This window comes from Hylaeus anthracinus, unplaced genomic scaffold (assembly GCF_026225885.1).
Source record: "Hylaeus anthracinus isolate JK02 unplaced genomic scaffold, UHH_iyHylAnth1.0_haploid 14228, whole genome shotgun sequence".
In the NCBI taxonomy this organism is placed as follows: domain Eukaryota; kingdom Metazoa; phylum Arthropoda; class Insecta; order Hymenoptera; family Colletidae; genus Hylaeus; species Hylaeus anthracinus.
Window position 1 is genome coordinate 1 of NW_026534513.1, and position 11,913 is coordinate 11,913.

At 40.6% G+C, this 11,913-nt stretch overlaps 1 protein-coding gene across 2 annotated transcripts; it reads right to left on the reverse strand.

Moving 5' to 3' along the window:
• Window positions 1-1,459: 1,459 nt before the first annotated feature.
• On the reverse strand, window positions 1,460-9,719 carry LOC128892681 (uncharacterized). Of its 2 annotated transcripts, XM_054153225.1 has the most exons (3): window positions 9,596-9,719; window positions 2,403-2,709; window positions 1,460-1,855 (listed from the first exon to the last, which is right to left on the reverse strand). In XM_054153225.1, the coding sequence occupies exons 1-3, from the start codon at window positions 9,668-9,670 to the stop codon at window positions 1,845-1,847; spliced, it is 393 nt and encodes a 130-aa protein (XP_054009200.1). In that variant the 5' UTR covers window positions 9,671-9,719; the 3' UTR covers window positions 1,460-1,844. The 2 variants fall into 2 exon arrangements, with proteins under 2 accessions (XP_054009200.1, XP_054009199.1); XM_054153224.1 differs by having other exon boundaries at window positions 1,460-2,709.
• Between the last annotated feature and the right edge of the window lie 2,194 nt (window positions 9,720-11,913).

Below are 11,913 nucleotides of genomic sequence, written 5' to 3' on the forward strand. Positions count from 1 at the left end.
AAATAAAAAGCTGAATATCTATGAAACGATTGGTTTCGTGACCTAGATATATTTACTTTGATCTTTTCTACTGTATCCATAGATCTGTATCGTGTATACGAGACATATACAAATTCATAGTGAATCGAAATGTTCGCTAATTCCACGTCTAAAGGAGACTTTGGTAGAAATGGTCTCACCGACCGTTTCCCCAGCAGAGATGAGACGAAACGCATATTCCTTTTCCTCCCGTGAAGCATTAATCATTAATTAAAACGTCGCCACATAATTTAAGAGAGATAGGGGAAGAATAGACGACGATGCTTGGAAGAAGGGGAGCGGGGGAGAAATGGAATAAGATGAGAGAAGCATAGGGAATAAGATAAAGATTGTATGTCATAAAGAGTAGGATTAATGTATCGTAGAAACAAACTACAGTACCAATGGGAATATACATTCTAAGTGGAGAAGAGCGAAGTCATTGTTATGGGCACAGGTTATTACCAGATGAGAAAGATGTTTCTCTAATTCGTTGAAAATATTAAGTACATGCTGAAGAATCATCGAGATTTTTAAGAGTATAAAAGTACGCTTAATTTGTGAAGATTCTTTTAATAACGAAAACATAACATAAGCAACAACGTGAAAAACATTCAGATTCTTTCAGGTAGTTTCCTTCTTGGACCGAGTACTAATTAAACAATGAATAATTTTTCAGAATAATGAACAACTCGAGGATGAGAAAGCATCGTTAACAACAGGATGAGACTTTTCTCAACTACTTCTATCTGTGTAATAGAATTACATCGATTACGGAGAAAGCGAATACTGAAGACCTCGACAGTGTAAAGGAGAATTTGCTAAAAACACCAGATCTGATGTGCTCTAATCAGTAATGGTAGAAAATAGTTTGAAGTTCGCAGACCACAGTGTGCTATTAACGAGACAGTATCAAGCACATTTAGGTGCGCAAATTTAGCTACTTCTCCATCCTCTGTAACAGTACTACGTAAATTGTAGACTAAGCTAAACTCTGAAATTTTCAGGAGTATGCGATAGGATTTCCTGAATCTACTAGACCAAGCCAATCGATACTGCTCCACAAGGTACACGAATTTGTGGACAAAAACGTGCCAAAGCGCGTTGAAAAGGTCTTTCTAGATCCAGGAGGTGCATTTTACAATTTCGGAAGTTGGTCAAGGATTCGAGGATAAATTTCGTCAACGATATAATCACAGATTAGATAGCTTCGTTTGGCTATCCCTATAAGAATAACATTTCCACATAAATTGTAAACTAAGGAAACAATAAAGTCCTTGACAATATGAGAGGATAGAGAAAACTATGAGGGAATACTCTCGTTATCAAAAATTGTGTTATACAACTAGGTACGATTCTGAAGGCATAATGTATTTAAATTGGGTTGAAATGATGAGTCGAATTTATCAGATTTATGTAACCAATACTCTTGCAAAGTCGAAAGTATTTCACTAGCAATAGTATTAGGTATACTTAGGTGTGTTGGCCAGCTAACTTTAGTTATGTAATAGTTTACACAGGTTGTAGGGCTAATAGAGACCAAAGTTTTCAATGGTATAAATCATATATTGAACCTGCTGAGCCTGGCCAATCAATATTCTACCTGGATAGTCAAACATTTCTCGACGAAATCGTGCCATTAACAGGAAATAGTAAACGAGCCAAACAATGAAATCTTTGACAGATAAGAGAGTGAAGTAACGAAGAAGCATTCACAATCAGCGAGATAGGAAAGGTACTGGGTTTTCCAGACTTGTGCAATCAATACTTCAGTGACAGAGACATTTGGGTGGTCCTCTTTATCAACATTTTCTGATGAAGAAGTATTATATACATCCTGCAATATATAAACAAAAAGTCTGCGAACGATAGAATACCGTTCCACAGAAATAACAAACAGGTTTTCAAGACTAGTGTAGCCAATGCTTTGGAATATTCAAAAATCGGAGCTTAAAGATGTGTCATTATGATTAAGAGTTTCAGCTACGTCTACCTGTACAGGAGTATTGCACGGATCTCAGATTGAACAAAAATTCGATAACAGTCGATCTGATGTCTATTTGATACATGCCAAAAGATAGTAAAAAGATACATGCTTCGTGAAGTACTTGATACAACAGGGTAAGGTCTCACTATTTTGCTAGGTTCGTGCAACCAATACTCCATTACCAGGGATATTTGTAAAAATACGTTCTATCAACATCCCACGCCACGCGAACAACCAATCATTCAACAACACAAAGAACTCGCACTTGATACAGCACGCATATCAGTGTCCGCGTCAGAAATCAAAATAACGACGCAGATACAACCGCCAGGAAACATAAATTCATGCTCGACCAAAATCGACAGTCGGACGCGCTGATTCGTCGAGGGATCGTTACCTTTGACTCCAACCTGTCCGTCAGGCTTCTGCTGTCCCGTTTGGAAGTTGGGCGGCGGTTGAAGGTAGTTGATGCCGACGATGGTCGCTGCGGGCTCGTAGTGTATCACCCTGGGCCTATCCTCCTCTACGCTGACCTCGGTGCTTCGCCAATAGATGTTGTATATGGAGGCGCTGCAACGTATCTTCAGCTTGCCCAGGGTGAAGTGTTCGTGTGTTAGGAGAAACTGGAGGCCGATCTGGGAGATCTGCCACTCTGATTCGTTGGTGTCGAGGGGGCTGTACGTGCGGACGTGGGACTCCAGCGGCTGCTCAGGTGATGGGTAACAACGTGCGAATCGGTTAAAGAGGAGAAACCACGATGATCAACGCGGCCCCCCCCCCCCCTCCCCTCCCCCACCCCCACCCCCCAAGTTAAAATTCCCTGGCTCCCAGCTCACCGCCGCGACACGTCGGCGACTTAATTCCGATAACTAATTCGGCCGGGTTAAGCCACCCGTTTTAAGGACAAATTTCCGCGATTAATCGAACGATCCCGTCCGCAACGACGGTAGTCGTTCGTCGCCGGCCGGGTAATCTAGTCTGTTCGACGTTTAAGGATCGTCGCTCTAACCCCCTGCGGTTCGTCCGTCTCACGCGATGGGGCTGTCATGCCTTTCGTAGCAATGTTCTACGTGGCTGGCAAAATATAGAGGCTAATCATAAACGACGATTAGCGTTGGGTTCTTTTCACCAATTGGTCTGTGCCAGGCATGAAGGCTGCCGAAGTTCGGATATAGAAAAAGTCTGACTTGGAAGATGTATTTTGGAAATTACATTGGGGGAAGCCAATGCAAACTGGTAGCTTCAGCTTCTTGTCTGTGAACGGCTAAAGAAACAATGGCAGAAGAAAAGTCAAGTAAGTATTACATGTAGCCGATATTAACTAGTCAACCTTCACGAACGCCAATATGAGCAGAAACATCGAGCATTGGTCAGACGCGTCAGCCAAGAGACCTATTTAATTCTAAGTTTATTTCCTCGAAAACAAAGACTCGAATCGAAAAACTTCACTGTACATTTTCGAGACAGTCCTAACCAGATAATCGATCTATGTATCAATCTGTACGTCTACTCGACACACGCCCAGCGCAAAGGTGATTTTTGGAAATAAAGACAAAACTTACGACAGGAGGAATTGGTATCAAACTAAAATTAATGGTTCTATACTAACTGAGAAGACGCCAATTGCATTCTGTAGATGCACTGTTACAGCTGCAGTAAAAATAGAGCGAGAACGTCGATCAGATTGAGCTGGCCAATATGTTTCTCACCGAGTTTTCTTTACTCTCACTTAGCAAGAGATACAGCTAGTTCTATTTTCCCACAAACATCCTTCGAAAACTCGTCCTTAAAGCTAATTTGGACAGCACTCGTCGAGGTCCCGAAATATAGAGAGATATTATAAAGACCAATATTCTGTAAAACATCGATCGAAAACCGCAGCGACACAAATATATGCACACTTCCGCGTGCCAGGAAGTGTTTCACTTACGAGAAGATAACAGATACCCTGTAGCTAATATTAGTTTAAATTTGCGCGTGCCCTAGGGATAGACTTGTACCGCGAAGGTTTAAGTCGTTATCCTTTACTTCTGAATGTCGGGAAAAATCCCTCGAACGAATAACAAAAGTCTGCCTAATGTGTTATTTTACGCGCTGTACAGGGAAAGCAAAACATTTTCTTCTTTTTTAAATACCAAGACTGTTTTTAGAGCGGGCTGTTCTTAAGAAGCTAATGAAGAATTGGCAGAGAGTTTCGAGGTTGTAGAAAAATAGCGCTTTTCTCGCGCCTTTTAGTCTGCACAGGTAATCGAGAATGGAGTGCGCAACGAAAAATTCGTTTTTTTCAATAACAATATATTTCATCGATACGAGCGCATCGTAAAATGAATCGCCCGACGAGCTGACAGAATTGTATTTTGATAGCTGCGTGTCATTGAAGAAACCTCGATTGGTTTTTTTTTTTTTATGACACCGCAACATTTAAACAATAGCTTTGGAATACACGCCCGATTTTCTGCGGGAAACGAGCGTCGAGGATGAAATTCGTTTGTAAGACTCTGTTACAAATAAAAAAAAAAAAAAGTTCGGCCGCGATATCAAATATCCATGCTTCGTTTGAATTGAAACGAATTCATCTCGAGCACAGCTGTCTAAAAATAAGCCCACAAAATGCCTCAATGCGAAACAATTTTTCCTGCGTTCCACTTCTATCGCAGTTCTCTCTGTGAAAGTCAAATTTTTATCGCCGCGTCTATTGTTTCGATACTCTCTTTCTCTGAATTTAACCTGTATCGTTGAAGTCACCTTTGTTTGCACGGAGAGAATTTCGATGTTTTCGTAGTTGCCATTTGACGACGATATAAGTGCGTTCTGTGGAGTGATTTATCAGCTCGCCGACATAGAAAAGGTTCTTTTATCGTATAAAAAAAAATTGTTTGATGAAAGGGATTGGTCAATATCGAGGGAAATATATAGTAAAGTAATCGATGCTTTGTAATCTTTCTTTGTTTCTAATTGTTTAGCCAGACCACACCTTGCGTTATATGTTTCATTCCATACACCAGAGCGAAATGGTACCGCGATTTTTGTAAAATAAACTTTATCTCAATCGTTTCGTGAACGAGCTGACTCGGCAATCAAAGATCAACGATAACCGACTCCGAAAATTTAACGATTGTTACACAAATTTTTCATTCGCAAATGTTTCATTCGCGATCAACTGAACCGACCACTGAATGACCGATCTCCGACAACCGCATCCGTAGTTCGATAAAAAAAAAAAAAAAAAAAAAAAAAAACTTGCTAACGCGTAATTACTCTATCGTATATTCTTTTTCATACCGAGTAAACGAATTATTTACAAAAACGTTTCGTTCCATGAGTTCACTCGAATCCTGCAACTCTATCCACGGTATTTATTTGTCCCTTTAACAGCACCGTTGAAAGCCATTTTAAATATTAGCTTTACCGAATACAAATTTTAATGCATAAGCTTTGTTCTGTGCTAACAAAAGGAAACAATCGAAGGATTAAAAAGCCGAAAGTGTGTATTTGTGTATAATCGATGAGAAATAAAAATTCGCGTACGGTTTCAATAATGCAATTGATCAAAGAGATCGTAGAATAAAAGAAAAATTCATATGTGTTTTGCAGCAATCCGATCGATCGATTTGTTTCACCTATACAAATTCATAGTACAATTTGTATTTGGAACGAAAACCGTCGAGTAATGCGGCGTCATCTAATACTGGTCCAAACACTCCAAGAGGAGCGAAGAAAAAGCGCTCCTACAGTTGGCACAAAATCAACTGGCCGCGCAAGGCCACTTTCCCCACTGTGAATCACGTCAGGCTCGCACCCCTACTTTCACGCTATGCCAACTCGCCTCTTCGCACGGAGATAAGTGCCCGCAGCACTGCGTGACGAGACGAGAGACAGAATGGTTGAGCGGGTGGGAAAGCTAAACCGTTTAGAGGGGATGGCTCTTCAGCGACCTTGAGTGGCCAGTGGATTTAGTTCTCGAGTAGACGTCTCCCCGATGATAACTTCAAACCATTATAGAGTGATTCTAGAAACCGGGATAAGCTGCAGCCTTTATCCAAGAGAAGATTCTCATACAATTGACACAGGAAAATGTTGAATCACTGAAGTGGATATTGAATTTCGATGGCATCATTTTTTGTTCATTAAACGAATGGTGATTCTACAGCTTTAAAGAAGCTTATCAGATTTTGTACGCGAATCTAGTAATTTCGATTCTTGTTACACTTTTATCTTCAACAGGCAACAGAAACATGATTCAACTTTACAAAATTGTATTCTTCACTTTTAAAGAGAAAATCTATCAACGTGAATACGTCGGTAAGTTCCTTTTTCATAAAATACACGATCGATAAGTCTACCATAGTTACAAAGTCAGATATTGAAATAAAGACCGAGAAAATCTTTTGACGACGTAATTTATCTCTTGATGCATTATGCACTTGCACTTGTTCCTTTCGGAACCATACATCTTCCTTCACATAAATCGATTCCTCCCATCATTCTGCATATAAAAGTATAAAGATAGAACCATTAAAACCATAACAGACTACGCGATGTTCCACATTTTACATTTGTATTCGCTTTGCATACTGCGCGTACACCATCGCACCAAACCAAAAAATGATGTCATTACACGATAGTCTCCGCTGGAGAATTTCCCCGTCCCAATTTTTTACAGCCACGCTTGGGGAATCAGCCTGTCCCAGTTTCCGGAATCACCCGTTAGATTCCCCTCATTTTTTTTTTCCAAATAAATCATTCTGCACTGACCACAGAGATCTTCGAAGAGAGGCGGAAATTTTGTTGCGAAATTCACCGCGAAGAAACTCTTTAGAAAATGAGGAAAAAGACACCCAAGGCACATTAAAGTACATAGCCGGATTTCCCTTTGCACTCAAGGTAGGATTGATTGCGTGAAACTCAATCAGTAGAGAGAAACAAATCTGTTTCGAGCGCGGATCGTTGCTCGCCGAAAGATATTACCGAAGTTAAATCTTTATTGCCCCGAGTCCAATACATCGGTTCTCAAATTTGCGGGTCTAACGTTCTGTCGATGTAAAACAAAAAAAAAAAAAAAACAAAAAAAACTATAACTCTCCCGGGTCACCCACGAAAATTCAAATTCGATGTAAAACGAGAACCAAACGCGCAAGAGGCAAGAGGAGCGATTCTATTTCTGAAAATCGGCTGATCGAATCGCTGAACCGGTAACCCAAATTGATTTGACGGATTTTTCCTACGTAATCCTAATATTTGAAATGGCTGCCATCCACTCACGCATGCCGTTGTTCCCCTGATAGCGTGTTCGAATAAAAGATAGAATTGATAAAGAGACTTGACAGACAAAGTTGTACAAGCGAAAATTTCTTCCTTCTGCACTTAAATGAATTATTTAAGAGCATATTTAAATGAAATATGGCCAATTCTTTATTAGGCTTCTATCGGAGAGTACTCTCGAGAATGTCTGAATTTCAATCCTCTGCAGGAGTCACCGTTCAACAAAGGAAGGAATTCCCTTTCTAAAGGGAGTGGTAGGTCCTAAGTTGATTCCACCTTTTGATCCAACTACAATTGAACTGTTCAGAGCAAATACCAAATATTTCCATCTTCCAATGAAAACGGAAGTACAAGGAAAAACATGTCTTCAGAATACAGAAAGATATAAATTATTTCAGAATATTTATCCTTTTACGTTTCGGTACGTGTAATTAAATTATTGTTAACAACGATTCAACAAAAATTGTTAATTTCATGGATTTAGTAACATATTTATCGTGCGGTAAGAGGGCACGAGTTAAGAAATAAATATAATAGAACAGTGCTTTTCATTCCACTGAATAATTACATAAATTTTACAGCTTCTACGTTGGTGACTGAATAATGAAACAGAAGTTTCCTTTCGAAACCCAGGAACGTTTGGAAAATGGAAATACCTTGGTTATGCACTGTGCCAGCCAATTATTTCGAGTAATACAAACACCACTGCCGCGGTACGGCACGGCATCATTCGCAGAACCGATTTAGACACAAAAGACAAATTATTCGACGTTTCTATTATATTAACAATTGAATTATTTCTTTCGTTACCGCTTTACCCTTTACAATTGTTGAATGCTCTAGTAAATCTCAATAGTTTTACGTTTTACATTAAAAAAAAGAAAAAGAAAAGTGTTCCATTCTCATTCATACGAAGCACACGATGCACCATGTTTATTATTGCCTAAGAATAGAGTGCACGCGTCTTGTTTTCGTTTGCGTAATTACCTCCTGGAATTTTTTAGGATTCACAATACTTTAGTCAGAATTCCCAATTTCAATTTAATAATTTCTCAATACGTCCTGTTTTTGTTTACGTAACTATCTCCTGGTTCATGATAATTTTTAATGTTTTCGACGCAGGTCCCATTATTACTTTTCTTGTTCCTCAAAATATTTCCTGAACGATCGTCAACAAAGTTCTACTTTTTAATGTTAAAAAAAGAACGTACCACACTTTCGTTCGTACGAAACACATGGTGCAATATACAGGAATTTTATTAAAATGGTACCTGTGTCTTATTTTTATTCAGGCAACCAACGCTTGGTATTCATGAGGTTTCATACTACTTCAAACGCCCCCTCTGTTAACATTTTAACTGAAATTGTTAACAGAGATGCGGGTTTGTAATTAACCGTGTCTTTCATTACTACTTTTATTCGTTACTACTTCCGAATGTTTTTAGCGAACCCAAAAGTTCCACTTGAAATTTTAAAAAGAAAAATTCGCATTTTATTAAAATCATGTGTGTGCTCTTATAATAAGTACCGTTTGGAATTCACGAGAGAAAATTATTTTTATTTTATTTTTCGTTAATATTCACTTTTACGTTCGCAAAATTTTTAGTGAAACGGAACCTGTCTCTTGTTTTCTTGGACGTAATTATTTCTTGTAACGTTCATCTTTCAAAAACCGTGAAACGTGAATTCTCCTGGCACGCAACTAGTACGATACATCAACCGATAAAAGACCCCGAAATTAAAAGTAGATAAAGTACTCCTTTTCACCGCAATGGATAGCCACTATCCTAGCGATCTGAAATATCTGCACTAACGAAGATACCAAAGTACCCTCGACCATCACCCAGCGATACTCGCCCTAAACGTTGAGCCATTCCTACGCACATGATCAGATGCTCGAACCGAGGGGGCGCGTATTGGTACTCTTGGCACGCAACTGATACAATACATCAACCGATAACAGAAATCGAATTTAAACGCAGATAGAATTCTACTTTCCACCGCAATCTATAGGGACTATCCTCCAGACTCTGTAGCATCGTGACTAACGACGATACCAAAGTTTCTATAGCCGTTACCGCCAGGAAAATGGAGATACCCGGTTATTGCAGAGGACCCGTCAATTGTCTCGAGCAATCCAAACATCCCCAGCACGATACCAGACCGAGTATCATTCGTAGACACGGTTCAAACGCAAAAGGTGGTCTTACGGGAGCCTGCGGTGGGAGGAGAGGGGTGGTGGTGGGGGGGGGGGAGAAGGGGGTGGTGTTGAATTCACCGGTCCGCGTTCACTGTCTGAGCTTCAGACGCCGTATACCAAACCCGTACTTGTCGGCCGTTGATGTACCAGGTGAGATTGGCCGCGGGTTTACTCCGGCCGGATGTGCAGTTCAAACGCAGCATATCGTCAATCCGGTATTTCCTCCTTAACCCGTGTATCGACGGCTCTTGAGAGGGTCATTCTGCGGAACAAGAGACGGCAGGTATACACGGCAGGAAGTATGCGAGGCATGTTCGAAACGCCGCTTTGACGTTCAGTCTCGCCTCTCTCTCCCCTATACGTATCCCCAACCCCTGTACCCGCCCGCCCCCCCCCCCACCCCGCTGTGTGCACGTATCGCGAAACGGGGAAAACTTTTCAAGATTCCCGGATGCACCGACATACCGATACCATACCATGCCATACTCTCTCGCTCTCCACGTATCTCCCTTTCTCTCTGTCTCTGTGCCGCGGCCTGATGAAAAATTCTTCTTTTATGCCTGGCAATTCGCGCTCGCGTTTCGATATCGAAGTAATGTATTCATAAGAGAGACACCATTGTCCCGGGGCTCTTTCAGACCCCTCCCAGACCCGTGTATAGCCGAGGCTGTGCCAAATATTTCGACGATGTGTTCTCGAACGGTGCGTTTGATATTTTTTCGCGTACACGTTCCAGCTATGCACGGTCCCGCGCAGCGTGAGTCGCGGATAGACCAGAAGGGATTCCCCTCTGAGCGCCATATTGCGAGGGCACCGGACGGGAAGTTCTCGCGTGTAAAGAGAATTTAATTGATTACTTTAACGTTTTTAGGGGATATGATTAATTTGCTTCGCGCGTATAGAGAGGTTGGCGAGTGTAGAATAACGACGGGGAATATGCGACAAAAAGGCAGGGTTTACTACTACGGAATTTACAAATATTCCAATTTATATTTAAATTTGTACGCGACATAAAGAGGATTTTATTTTGCCCGAATCAACGTGATAAATTCTATTTTATGAATAATAAATGAAATAAGAATTGTTAGTCTACAAACAGCGACGTATTGTTTTATAAAATTTTTTGAATTTGTACGGGGTAGCTGGTTACGTGAAAAAGTATGAGGACATTTATGAAAGCAAAGGCATAGCTGTGTTGCTTTGCTCGAAGTGTGTTGTTCACACTCATCTCGTCGACCTCTTCGACAGTTCGTTTCAACAAGAAGACAGGAAATATATTCCTGGTTATGACATTCGAATCTTTACTTAACGAGCAACGAATGCACAGTTGCTTATCTTTTATTCTTTATTTGAAACTTCCATCCAGACGAGAATTTTCACCCGTCTCTGATTATCGGGGAAGTATAGGCAAACGATTGCGCGCGACACGAGAGACAGGAGTTCCTCGAGTTTCGTTTTGTCGGGATAACGAGTACGGTTCGAGTAGGAGAATCCTCGCGTTCCTTTCCGTCGTATTTCAGTTGCTTTTATAATTTGCAAGAGCCTCTTGAGCCCAAGCTATCTTCCTTTTTTTCTTCCCGTTCTGCATGGGAGAAAAAAGATTCGAGTGACTGCTACGAATTCATCGGAGAACAAACACGCGAAACGCACGAAAACTTTCCACCACAGAGACGCAAAAACTGGAAAACATGCTCCTTGCGATAAAAAAGAAGCTCCTTTCACTACCGGTTCCCTCGAAATCTAGAATACGTTAGGAGAGAAAAATACAATGGTGTCCAAAAGTATCAGGCATGCACATGGTCGTACTACAAGCCACTCTATTTTCCCAGACGAGGAAAGTATACTGTATATATTTTACTATATTTAATGTGTTATTTTTTTAACTGCACAATCGAGACCTTTTAATTACTTTTTAATTTAATACACGTGTCCAATACTTTTGAACCTGTCTGTAGGTGGAAAATGTCGCGCGTCGTGGCCAGAACATCGGACCTTTGTTTTCCCTTTTTTAACAGTCGTTGTCTTCGTTAAAAATTTCGAGACACGAAGCGCCCAGGAGCGTTTTATCAAAACGCTCTTCGTTTTCCCTGGAAAATTCCGTATTCCTATCTCGCGAGATTTCGCCACGTAATTTCTTTTTTTTTTTTAAGAGAGAGAGAGAGAGAGAGAGAGAGAGAGAGAGCTTGCATTCAAAAAGTCAGGAAAAATTCATTCCCAAACGTGGAGACCTCGTTTTGGTCTCAGAAGTCAACGTTGCTGTCCAACGAAAATTTTGGCTTGAATAAATATCGTGAACGTCTTCTGATTGCTTGAAAAAAATTCCTTCGCGTCCAAAAGTTTGATATTACCCAGCTATGTAGTTGGGAATTTTTCCATTCGATTCTGGAATCGCAGAAGACAGAGAGAGAGAGAGAGAGAGAGAGAGAGAGAGAGAGAGAGAGAGAGA